Source organism: Chelonoidis abingdonii, chromosome 1 (genome assembly GCF_003597395.2).
Source record: "Chelonoidis abingdonii isolate Lonesome George chromosome 1, CheloAbing_2.0, whole genome shotgun sequence".
Taxonomy (NCBI): domain Eukaryota; kingdom Metazoa; phylum Chordata; order Testudines; family Testudinidae; genus Chelonoidis; species Chelonoidis abingdonii.
The window spans coordinates 119,535,609-119,548,853 of record NC_133769.1 but is presented as its reverse complement, the minus strand read 5'-3'; the positions used below and the strand labels follow the sequence as shown (position 1 = coordinate 119,548,853).

Genomic DNA, 13,245 nt, shown 5'->3' with positions numbered 1-13,245 from the left:
TTATACTGCAGGGTAATCTCAGCAGAACCCCAGTCCCTGATTTCCCCCCAGAAATGTGTGTTCTGTGCTTCCCAGCCCTCTCCTAGACAGTACAAAATATTTCAAGTCTGTTATTCCTTGAAGGGAATAATATGCATTTTATTATTTCAAATAGTTATTTAGACACTTCAATTGAAACACACTGGATTAGATAAAACAATAAAACAAGTTTATTAACTACAAAGAAAGAGATTTTATGTGAATACAAGAAATGAGCCATAAAAATCAGAAATGATTACAAGAAAAATAAGATGTTTACTTAACAAACTATATCAGATTCAAGCAAAGTTCTTCACCACATACTTTCAGCAGTTGTATTGACCAAACCCTCTAGGTCGGGATTCCCTCTCCTTGAGTCCTTTGTACTTCAGGTGCAGTAAATGTCATAGGCGGGAGGAGGGGTGCCTCAGGGTATTTGTCCCTCCCTTTTATAGTTTCAGTCCCTCTCTTGAAACATTTCTTGATGGGCACTAGGAGACAAAGAGTCTATGTGGAAGGATATTCCCTGCTCACTTTTTCTCACCTGTTTGAGCTTTCTTTGTTTCCTTCCTTTCCTGATGACTTTGTTTACTTCTTAAATGCAAATTAAGCAGAGCACACATTCCTTTGTTTCAGACAGACCTATTTGCCAACTTCTGTTTGGACAGGGCGGTGGGGTTTGGAACATGTGTTAACACCATATAAGGAGATCTTATAACTTCACATACAGTGTTGCCCCATATGTTACCAAGACAATACTGATCAGCAAATTGTAAGTTTTCAAATGAGAGCTCACAAGGCATACTTTGTACAAAGATTATTTCAATAGCTTGTAGAGTATGGAGACAGGAGTGTACTGTGTCACAGTGACATAGCAGCTACATAACACTAGATGTTGGTGCAACAGCTGAATGAGTGTCAAGCTGCCTGGAAATGCAGTTGAGGTATCAGATTACTATTTTTGTTTTGCTTGTTTTGTATTTCAGAGGGAAATAATCTTTTAAATTGCTCACATTAGACATGTGCAGAAAAAATACTAGATGTATATGTTAATCACGAATAATGGGCAAGGCTGTTTTCCTGTATTAGGAAATCTCTTTGTTATAGATAGGGAAAAAATGCTCTAGTAGTGGGTTAAGCACAATATGTACCTATGAAACTGGAGACATAGATTTTATTCCTAGAAAATATTTCCTTGGTGACATTGGCCAAGTAATTTAGGCCTAAATTTTCAAAAGCTAATATATATGTAAATCCTCATTATAGGAATTTAAGTGAAGGCATAGGAAGGAAGGGGGTATACATGGAGTTTTGAAAGGGAGTGATGAGTTCTCCACTGCCACCATCACTTTTGCTGCCTCCACTGAAGAAAGCCAGCTACTAGGCAACAACAGTCCCTCTAACAGAGTTGTATAGAATTCTCCTCCTGTTACAGAATTCTGTTAGCAGGGATGTAGTTGCCTAGCGGCCAACTCCCTTCAGTGGAAGCAGCAGCAGTGGCAATGGAGAGCATCCTGGAGCTTCAGAGGGACAGCAGATGGGCACAGGTTTCAGCAGTGTCTCCTCCAGGTGTGAGCAGAAGGCCATGCCTTTTGAGCCACAGGTGACAGCTCCGATCTCTTCCTGGGGCTCCAAATTAGAGCTAGAACTGTGCTGGAGTTCTCTAATCAGCAATGGTTTAGATCCAGTGCTAAAGGGTTCCTATCTCCTATTAATGTCTGTAGAATTTTTCCATAGGGATGTTCTCATGTCTGCCTGAGAGAAGGGAGAACAGCTGCTGGAGCTGCCCTTTCAGTTTCTTGAAAGGAACAACTCCCCCACAAGCTGCTCATACTGAGGGAAACCAAGCACACCCCACTAGAGAAAGCCCAACTAAGGAGTCGGGCAGAGTCCAGGCAGGGGGTTGTATTTGCATCCAACTCAGTGGATCTGAGAAAGGTGAAACAAGGTTATAATTAGTTGTTAATTAATTAATAAAGAAAACTAAATTGAAGGTAGCATACATGATCGCAGGGAGCCAGCCCACTAGGCCCTTGCCGGAAGTGGAGCCCAGCTGAGGCAACTGTAGCTGAGCCAGGGAAGCCCAGCTCAATGATTTCTAGCACTTGTTACTGGCCAGTCAGAGACAGGCTCCTAGGTGAGATGGACCATTGGTCTGATATAGAATGGTAGTTCCTATGTTCTGTTGTATGGCTTGTCTGTTGTGTGATTTCTCTCTCTCTCTCTCTTTTTGTAAAATGTTGTTTTGTTACTTTTTTAGAAATGAGTTATAAGTGCAGCAATTACTCAGGCCATGTCTACACTCACAGGGGATCGACGCTGCTGTGATTGATGCAGTGGGGGTCGATTTAGCAGGTCTAGTGAAGAGCGCTCTCCGGTCAACTCCAGTACTCCACCAGAATGAGAGGAGTAGGGTAAGTCGACAGCCGTGTGGTAAGTCGACCTAAGTTACGTCAACTCCAGCTATGTTATTCATGTACCTGGAGTAGTGTAACTTAGATCGACTTACCCCGATAGTGTAGACAAGGCCTCAGAATTGGTAAACTTGCTGTTGTACCTTTTTTTTCCCCTTTCTCAAGCTGTTCTCTGTAGCCTGGACATACATTCCAGCATGCTAATATGCTAGTATCCTTCTTGTGCTGTCTACTGCTCCCTTATGGGCCTTCCTCCACTTCTATTTATAAATATGAAAACTTGCATGACTAGCTTAGTATGTAATTTGGCACATTTTTGTTTTAACTTTTGCCCCTCCTTGCTCTTCTATGTCTAGTTTCAGTCTGGGTTTGCCTCATTCAGGGATAGATTCTGATACCTTTACATTGAATAGTATCTTAATCCACTAGTAGTCCTGTTGAAATCATTAGTCCTTCTTGTGGCATAAGGTGCTACTCTATGGCTACATCTATGTTGCACACTTCTTTCGGCGGCATGTTGAGTATGTAGTTGGTAGCCCTCCTAACATGAGTTTAAGAGACATGAAGCATGGCTTAGGTGAGTAGAATACAGACATGCCTGAAAGGTATGTGTAGGTACCTGAGTACATACCCTACGTTGCTTTCTATTCACCCAAGTTCTGTCTCCATGTCTACGCTGCTATTTTTAGTTATGTATTGTCCCTCTGCCTCCCGGCTGCTGGTGCCTTTCCCCACCACAGGAAAAGACTCCAGCAGCATGGGAAGGCTGTGGCAGCTCCCTGTTGCCTCACCACTGCCTGTGCCTTTCACTGATGTGTAGCTACATGCCACAGTATGGACATAGCTTGCTTTTCACTGCCAGGTGTAGCTATGCTTCACCCTATGCACCACAAGAAGTGGTGTGTACTGTAGACATAGCCTCTAAGTAAGTGGTTCAGAATCTGGCCCCTAGCTTGGATGGGATTTTTTTCAAAAGCAGTTAAGGGAGTTAGGCACTCAACTCAATTACAAATAAATGGCAGTTGGGCCCAGTGTCTCAGCGGGTCAGCAGGGGTGCTATGCTGCTGGACATGCTTTGGAGATTTTACTCCATTTACACCTTCACATTTCTAGAGACTCATTGCACTTTCATGGATTTTTTGCCTACATTTTGCACACTTTTCCATATATGTAAAAAGTCACTAGCTTATGCTTCTCCCTTAGACCTTTTTATAATTTGACACGTAACTGAGTCAAAATTTGGGCTGACAAAGGGGATTTTTGTCAATTTTTTTTTTCCATTTCTTCTCTTCTTGTTCTATCTCATTTCCCATCCTGACCCTTTCTTTAAAAAGACAAAAATCTAAGCTAGGAAATTAAGTGCAGAATGTTCTTCAAAATACAAAGGAAGGGTTTAATAATTAAAATCAAAAAGCCAGGAGAGGAACAAGTTACGATTTGCAACAGCTACATGAGTTCAGCTGTGTTTCACATGTAATATTTTACATTCCTGTTTTAGGCCTCAATTCAGGACAGTATTTAAGCTTAAGTCCATCCCTATTCAGGAAGGCACTTAAGCAATGTGCCTATGTCCCATCAACTTCAAATGTGTCCTGAATAGGGATGTTTTATTTAACTGAAATGCTAATCCTGACATATGTTGTTTAGTATATTACTGTTTGTGTAATTAAGTGTATATGATAAAATACACATAATGTGCAACAAGTATAAGTTAATGTTGCAGCGGGAACTTTAATTTTTGCATTTCTTGGGATTTTTAACTGTGGAACTTTAACATTGATTTAATATAGGTGCATTACATTTAATATCGTACATACCTGGTGCAAAATAAATCAATAAATAACTGCTTGCTCTGCTTTTTGAGACACATTACTACAAAAAGGAAACCTAATGAAATAAAAATAATGCACCATATTTTCACAGGATAGCAATAGAGAGCAATGAAAGCTTCAGGCAGAGCAGCGGTCCTCTAGACAAAGGTATGCAAAGGAGGTTTCCTTGACAGGAATTATTGGCACTGCCTGGCAGATTGTGAATCAGATAAATTGTGATCTTTATGCACCACTGTAAAGTATCTTTAGATGTACATTTAATGCCTATGTTGCAAACCCACTTTCAGATATCACCGTCCTCCACTAGATCAAGGATGCCACAGACAGAACAAAGGCCTTCTGGATGCAGCAAGGATATCACCCTCAGAGAAGGAGCTCTTCACATAGAGCAAGGACCATGGACAGACCAGAGATTATTTCATGTAAACCTGAAGAAAAAAAAATCTCTTTTTGTCTGCTGCTGTTTTATTAGCGATTTTTGTAACCAGCAACAACTGATTCCTTCTTTCACAAGGAAGTACAAACTTTTACAAAAAAATATGCACAAAGTTTCCTATTGCTATAACATTTCTAAGGAAATTCCACACATATATCAGAAATGGATGTTTCACAGGACAAAAGAACAGACACGTCCCATTTGGATCCCTCAGGTGGAGATCGATGAGACAGCGTGTCCCACAGAGAAAAGGAGGACTCAGTTATCCATTTACATTATTCCCTGATATCCCCAGGAGCAAAAGGTAGAGGTAGGTCAAATGTGAGGTCTATGCTATTTTTCTTGTGACTCTATGAAGACTTGTAAAACTGGAATTAGATGCTCAGTTATTGTGACTTTAGCTTGTATGCAGAAGGTCAAATTGCTAATTACATTTGGGATTGGAAAAGAAAATTCTCTCAAGGTGAAGTGGCAGAGAATCTACTGCTTGTATTGAATGAGGATCATGCATTATTAGGATTAGGTGGTCATACGAAATGTGATACGTTTCCTGTGTTTCAAGGGCTTTTCTGATCTTCATTCTCTATATATTACACACTTGGAGAAGGTACCAGACAGGAATGCAGACACATGCAGTAAAGAGAGACAGAGACAATCCGGTGCTATTGAATAACAAAGTGTATTTTAAAATTCCTCCCCATCATTTTCTTCTTCAAATGAGTCAGTTCCCACTTCCTCGTAGTCTTTTTCCAGTGCAGCCAAGTCCTCTCGGGCCTCTGCAAACTCCCCTTCCTCCATGCCTTCACCAACATACCAGTGCACAAACGCCCTCTTGGCATACATCAGATCAAACTTGTGGTCCAGTCTCGCCCAGGCCTCAGCAATGGCTGTGGTGTTGCTTAGCATGCAGACGGCACGTTGCACCTGGGCCAGGTCTCCTCCAGGAACTACTGTAGGAGGCTGGTAATTGATGCCAACCTGGAAATAAGATTAAAGAGGGAGGAGAATGAGATAAAAGAGGGATCAAGAGAGACAACAAAAATAAAATAAATGGATTGGGAAGACAGGGTATGGTAGGGTGACCAGATGTCCCAATTTTATAGAGACAGTCCCGATTTTTGGGTCTTTTTCTTATATTGGCTTCTATTACCCCCCTACCCTCTGTCCCGATTTTTCACACTTGCTGTCTGGTTACCCTAGGCGATGGGGATCTCAAACCACAATATTGAAATTACCCTAATGGCAAACGTCATCCATGTTGCCTTTTTCTGGACTACCCCATTCTCAGCTATAGCACATAAGAACAAGGGAGAGCAATCAAAAATGGAGACAGGACCCCAAATGAAGGAGTTCAAATGAATCTCATTATAATCATCCATATTATTTTTTCTCCCTTTTTAATGCACACCAGCATCTTGCTTGCTTTTTTTTAACTGCTGCCGCTTTCTGAGCCCACAGCTATTCCATATGAACTAATATAGTAAATATTTTCTATCTACAAATCGTCAAATTCAGAGCCCATTAATAGGTATGAGAAAAATAGATTTTTTTGTGTGTTTTGTTTTTTTTTCATTACTGCTGTTGTCAGAATTGCTCTGGAAACCAAGTCTGTCCATGCTGCTGTGTAGCCAGCAGGGGGAGCATAATCACGTGTGTGATGACTGATGAAACCAGGCTCTCAAAAAAATATCTGGTAAATGAAATATGAGTACTATATATCTCTGATTTTGTTGCTTTTAATTAAACATTGATAGTCTAAAGAAACAGTCTCCCCATCTGCTAAACACTTTAACTCTTATAGAGTGGACTTTTTGCCAGCCAGCCAGTTAGGTGACTCCTTAAAAGGCTATGTAAGTAGGATATGTAAATAGGACACATCCATTTTCCATAGGACTAACTGAAGATTACACACACAGAGAGACAGAGACAGAGAGACACACACACACACACACTTCTAAGCATTCACTTTTCTCACAAATGGAAAACATTCAAGAGTTGAAATCGCAATTTGGGCTGGACTACTTGACAATGTCCCTTTAATATACAGTGCCAATGTGTCTTTGTCCCTCTTACCTTGAAGCCTGTTGGACACCAGTCCACAAACTGGATCGTTCTCTTGGTCTTGATGGCAGCAATAGCTACGTTGACATCTTTGGGGACCACGTCACCACGGTACAACATGCAGCAGGCCATGTATTTTCCATGACGGGGATCACACTTCACCATCTGGTTGTTGGGTTCAAAGCAGGAACTGGTGATTTCCGCCACTGACAGCTGCTCATGGTAGGCTTTCTCAGAGGAGATGATGGGTGCATATGTCACCAAGGGGAAGTGGATGCGAGGGTAGGGCACCAGGTTGGTCTGAAACTCTGTCAGATCCACATTGAGGGCACCATCAAAGCGCAGAGAGGCAGTGATTGATGAGACTATCTGGCTGATGAGACGATTAAGGTTGGTGTAAGTGGGGCGTTCAATGTCCAAGTTGCGACGGCAGATGTCATAGATGGCCTCATTGTCCACCATGAAGGCGCAGTCTGAATGCTCCAGGGTGGTGTGAGTGGTCAGGATGGAGTTGTACGGCTCCACTACGGCAGTGGAGACTTGAGGGGCTGGGTAGATGGCAAACTCCAGTTTGGACTTCTTGCCGTAATCCAGGGAGAGGCGCTCCATCAACAAGGAGGTAAAGCCAGAGCCAGTGCCCCCCCCAAAACTGTGGAAAATCAGGAATCCCTGTAGCCCAGAACAGGCATCGGTCTGAAAAGCCAAACAGAGAACAAAAGGAATCAGTCTAAATCTCTGAGACTTCCATGTGCACATCCTGAGATTGAAGCTGTGACATCTGTATCCAAAACACAGCACAGAGATCAGCCCAGGTCTTCCTGGGAAAAGACTTGTTAATGCTCTCTCCTATGCTCTCCTTCAACAGCCCAATCCATGAAATATAAATCAGACTCTGTGTATGGAATTTAACTTGGTGAAATTCATACCTCTAGAATCTAGGTTTACTAAAACAAAGTGAACAGATATTTAGCTAACTCCTCACGTACCAAGAAATATCAGACTTGGCTTGCTGTTACCACAATAAAGTTGAAGGTTTTAATCCCAAGAACCACCTTTCAAGAGCATCTGTCTGCCTGTCAGATCTACAGACCCTTTTCTCACTTGGACCAATAATGGAATCCCCATGGATCTGACGGTCTCAGCTCTGAACAAAGTACACTATCAGGAGCAAAAGGAGCTATCTGTTCCCCTTCCTTCACAACAACCTCAAGTCCTATTTCAAAAGTACTGGCACTTACCAGCTTACGGATACGATCAAGCACCAGATCAATACTTTCTTTACCAATGGTGTAGTGACCACGGGCATAGTTATTAGCTGCATCCTCCTTTCCAGTGATCAGCTGTTCTGGATGGAAAAGCTGACGGTAAGCACCAGCCCGCACTTCATCTGTCCAAGAAAGAGAAACTATGAGAGGCCTGGAATGGACACACTCCAATGTAGATGAGTTCTGTTGAACACCCCTATGACTGCTAACTGGTTGTGCTGTATAATGTGAGGCAAGGAAGACTTGAGTGTTGGAAAAAAACTTGGGTCTTATTCTCTTTCAGGACACTGGTAGAAAGTGTAGGTCTGGCTTGACATAAGTAATTTGGCTCATTTCTTAGTGGGCATAATTGGGAAGGCGAATGGGAGGTTAAGTTGTAAATAAGGGCTTGAGAAACAGTTTGCTGGAGTCAAGATGTCTGTGCTTGCTAAGATAAGCAGCAACACCTTGATGCTATGGACAAGATAAACTTGGAATGTAAAGATTGGGTTCCAGGTGAACAGCACATGGACAGATCATGCTGTACAGGGTTTGGTTCCTGCAGAGTAACCATTCCAATTAAAAAAGGTGTGATTTTTTGTACAGCAAGTGCAATGCGTAAATGTATGTAAAGGAAGAAGTTGTCTGTATCAGTGGCTTTCAGCCTTTCCAGACTAGTGTACCGCTTTCAGGAGACTGATTTGTCTCACATACCCCCAAGTTTCACCTCACCTAAAAACTACTTGCTTACAAAATCAGACATAAAATACAAAAGTGTCCCAGCACACTATTAGTGAAAAATGGCTTACTTTCTCATTTTTACCATATAATTATAAAATAAATTAGTTGGAATATAAATATTGTGCTTACATTTCAGTATATAGTATATAGAGTAGTATAAACCAGTCTGTCTGTATGAAATTTTAATTTGTTCCGACTTCAGTAGTGTTTTTTATGTAGCCTGTTGTAAAACTAGGCAAATATTTAGATGAGTTAAGTTACACCCTAGATTTGCAGGAATAAAATGAGGGTTCCCCCCTAAAAAGGGGTGGGAAATTCTCAGGAAACCCACCACTTCATTCTCCTGTCTTTGATCTGAGTAGGAAGAAAGCAACACCTAGACAGCAATGGAAAATATCACAAACAAAATCAGAGACTTAGACACTCTTATGAAGAGCAGATGTAAAACTAAGTGGATAGCTATTTAAGCATGGCACCTTATTGATCCAGGATGTTGAAAGGTAGTAGCACCATTATCAGAGTTTAGTCTAGCTGAAGTTTCTACCCTAACTATCCTTTAGGTGTCTTCTCCTTATTGAGATAATGGAGTTACGAATAGAATCGGGCACTAAAAGTGTTAGGTTGACTAATTTTATCGCAGCCTAGTGATTAGACCAAGATACAAAGACGGAGTTGTTCCCATGCTACACTGGAGACTGGAGAAACACGACACTGACACGCAGAAGACGCACAGAAGGCTTTTCTCCATTTTCCAGTGTTAATTCTGTACTGACCTACTACTGTCGGTTCCAAGTCCACCATGACAGCCCGTGGCACATGCTTTTCTGTGACTGTTTCACTGAAAAATGTATTAAAGGAGTCATCATTGTTGACTTTGTTGGGCTGATTCTTGAAGGTGCCATCTGGCTGAATGCCATGTTCCAGACAGAAGAGTTCCCAGCATGCATTGCCAATCTGAACTCCAGCCTGTCCAACATGAATAGAGATGCACTCACGCTGTAGAGAGAAGAGGAAAGGTCAGGAGAACCAAAGCACATTGCTCCTCCTTCTCCTTCTTAATAGTTATTAGTGTCTGGTACATTATTATTCAGATCTCTGAAATCAACCTCCACCTGAGTTGGTTTGCATTCCCTATCATATATACAACAAGAAGCGGTGTACGCAAGGACCCATGGAACTGGGACTTAGCCACTGTTCTCTGCCAGCAGTAAAAGTTGCAAAGGCTATTTACAAATACAAAGGTAAAAGTGTTTTGCTGCAGAGCTATGCAGGGAAATAAACAGTAAAACACAAAGGAAACTGGAAATTTGCAGGCATGCACTCATGCCTGTGCACATCAGATACATGCCCTCATGTACATATAAACTTAGAAATACATACATGTACACCATATGCTATCTTGCTCCTATCCAGACTATGATAAATTCCAGCTGAGGAGCATGTGCTAGATCAATTTATTTTTATTCCTAGCTGGGACCTGACACAGCGGTGTGGCATTTTCCAACCATATGTAACTCAAGAGGGGTGCAGTGTCTTCTGATCCCTTAACCCTCTTATGGCAGGATGGGCTGGAGACTGAGAAGAGCTGACATCAGGAAAAGACTTGTGACTCTCCAAATGTGAAACAATATTCCTGAGAGTTCCTACATACCCATGGACTTATACCCTGCATGTTTAGACATGGCTCATCAATTGGCATCATCACATCATATAGTGAACACAGGCTTAAATATTTAATTATGAACATAGTTATTACAATAGCAGACAGACACTTTAATTAGAGAACAGTAAAACAAAAAATAAAAATAGCTATTACATGCTAAACAAAACAGATGTTTCTTGCCCCAATGGTCTGCACAGGAGAATGTATTTCAAAGGTCCATCTGGGAAAGCACTGCTATTGGATATAATTAAGGCTACATTTTAGTCACAGATATTTTTAGTAAAAGTCATGGATAGGTCACAGGCAGTAAACAAAAATTCATGTGACCAGTCCATGACTTGTACTGTATACCCCTGACTAAATCTTGGGGGTGAGGGGGACGAAGACAGCCATGGGATGTGCCACAGATGCTCAGGGGGGGCTAGCCTGGGACCCCCATGGGTACTGGTTGGGGGGAAGGGGGTTGGGGGGCGCTGGCAGGCTCCCGGCCCAGCTCTTTGCTGCTCCCCCAAAGCGGCAACATATCCCTCACTCAACTCCTAGCTCTGCACGCTGCCCCCACCCCAAGCGCTGGCTCTGCAGCTCCCTCCCATTGGCCAGGAACCGTGGCCAATGGGAGCTTCGGGGACGGTGCCTGTGGGCAGAGGTAGCACATGGACCGAGGAGATGATGGGCTTGCACAGACACTGGGGTAGTTGAAGGTGTAATCTGGGGATATTTAAGTATCACTGGAGGTTCATTTTGATCTGGAAAATCTTAATTACTGGTGATGTTGCGCCATAAAGAAAGACCCTAGCTTGTCTGTCAGATCCCAGTGTGAGCGTACAGGGTTGTGAGTTAGAAAAACAGCTCTTTCCTTGTAAACTGACCAAATATGTTGTTGAATCAAAAGAGACAAGAAGCATGCTGAGCCCTTGATACGGCTCTTACAGAGTGACTTGCAGACCAGAACCACATTTAAAAGCCCAGCATAACCCTCTGGAACCTTCTGAGACAAAGCAGCAAACCCACCACAGAGCCACTGTTCCTCGAGAAGCTACAGGTGAGTCCACCTTTTAAACCTTTCCATTTCTTCACAGACTCACACACTTGGGCGATTGGTCTGAGAGACTTAGTAGTTTCATGGCTTGATCTATGATTAATAGAGACCACAGATCTGCTCCCCTCCCCACTGTTCAGAGTTCTCAGTCCCTCTGATTTGAAACTCTGACCATTTCCTGTGAATATCTCAGCTCTTCCTCTCAGCCAGCCGGCACTGGTGACTCCCAGTGTCAGAGGTGATCTGCACCAATCCCAGTTCAACCTCAGACCAGCTACAGTTTGGAAATGCTCTAACACGAAAGGACAAAAATGTCACTAGAAACAGGAGATTTGAAACCAGGGTTTTCAAAGTAAATTGCTTTAATATAGGTCACTATAGCTTTAACAGTGAAAAGCATAGTATTTCCTCAGAGTCCCTAGCATTGTAAATTGATCCCGATAGGATATTTAAATCCTGACCCTTTTCTCAACTCATATTTCAAATCTCTTTTCTAAGAGTCTGGGGCTCACATTTGCTCTTACTAACTGTGGATCTGATACGAAGCCCAAGTCAGTGGAAAGACTCCTATTGACTTTAGTAGGCTTTGGATCAGGCCTTCTATCCACACTGTTCTTTGATAAAAGCAGACCCTGTCGTGTTTGCAGTCATGTGGAGCACAAGCTGGTTTAGGTCTTAACTGTACTGAGGTAGATTTAAATCCTCTAGCTGTATCTGTACTGTTATTTCTGAGATGTACTTGCTGCAGCAAGCCCAGTTGTAAGGTTAGGTCCACCTAAGTAGATGAGGAGCCTGCGCATGTGTGCATCCAGGTGTGGTGGGAGTGGTCTCCAGAGCATAGCTCTGTACCAGTGGAGAATAATAAAATTCTCAGGACCAAAATAAAACCCTCTTCCAGCCATAGATTAGTATGCAAGATGAGGTGGGATTTGCAGGTGAATTTATAAGAAGCCCTGAGAGACTTTAATAAATTTTCAAGAAACTCCCAATAATTAAATGCCTTGTTTATTTCCCATTTAAAAAGGAACATTCAAACACCTACAAGTGTAGAGGGATGAACATCGTAGTTGGTGGGGAGGGTTAAGTTAATTAAAAACACTCACAAAAATAAATATTTTGTTAAGTATATTTCTAAAATGATTTCTTTTGAGTTTAGAGGACTCTACAACCCATCCTGGACATTGATCCCACACTTTCACTGGCCTTGGGTGGCAGGCCAGTCCTTGCCCACAGACAACCTGCCAACCTGAAGCATATTCTCACCAGTAACTGCATACCGCACAATAGTAACTCTAACTCAGGAACCAATCCGTGCAACAAACCTCGACTCCAACTGGACCCATGGGAAGGAGACTCTGGAAAAATTCCACCATGATTTCAACAGCTTCCACCCCACCATCAGTCTCAGCCTGGACCAATCTACATGGGAGGTCCACTTCCTAGACACCATGGTGCAAATAAGTGATGGTCACATTAACACCACCCTATACCAAAAACCTACCGACCGCTATGTCTACCTTCATGCCTCCAGCTTCCATCCCGGGCACACCATATGATCCATTGTCTACAGCCAAGCACTGAGGTACAACCGCATCTGCTCTAACCCCTCAGACAGAGACCACCAAGCATTCTTCACCAAGCATCCTCAAAACTACAATACCCACACAAGGAAATAAGGAAACAGATCAACAGAGCCAGACGTGTACCCAGAAGCCTCCTACTGCAAGACAAACCCAAGAAAGAAACCAATAGGACTCCATTGGCCATCACATACAGTCCCCAGCTAAAACCCCACCA

General features: G+C 42.5%; 1 protein-coding gene across 2 annotated transcripts in view; it reads right to left on the bottom strand.

Moving 5' to 3' along the window:
• Positions 1-4,242: 4,242 nt before the first annotated feature.
• Positions 4,243-13,245, bottom strand: part of LOC116815626 (tubulin alpha-8 chain) — an 11,671-nt gene continuing 2,668 nt past the window's right edge. For both annotated transcript variants that reach the window (XM_032764129.2, XM_032764130.2), the window contains exons 2-5: positions 9,520-9,742; positions 8,000-8,148; positions 6,774-7,454; positions 4,243-5,678 (exon numbers count right to left, since the gene is read on the bottom strand). In XM_032764129.2, the coding sequence (XP_032620020.1) occupies positions 5,385-5,678; positions 6,774-7,454; positions 8,000-8,148; positions 9,520-9,742 (1,347 nt within the window). In that variant the 3' untranslated portion in view covers positions 4,243-5,384. The remainder of the gene's footprint in view (positions 5,679-6,773; positions 7,455-7,999; positions 8,149-9,519; positions 9,743-13,245) is intronic.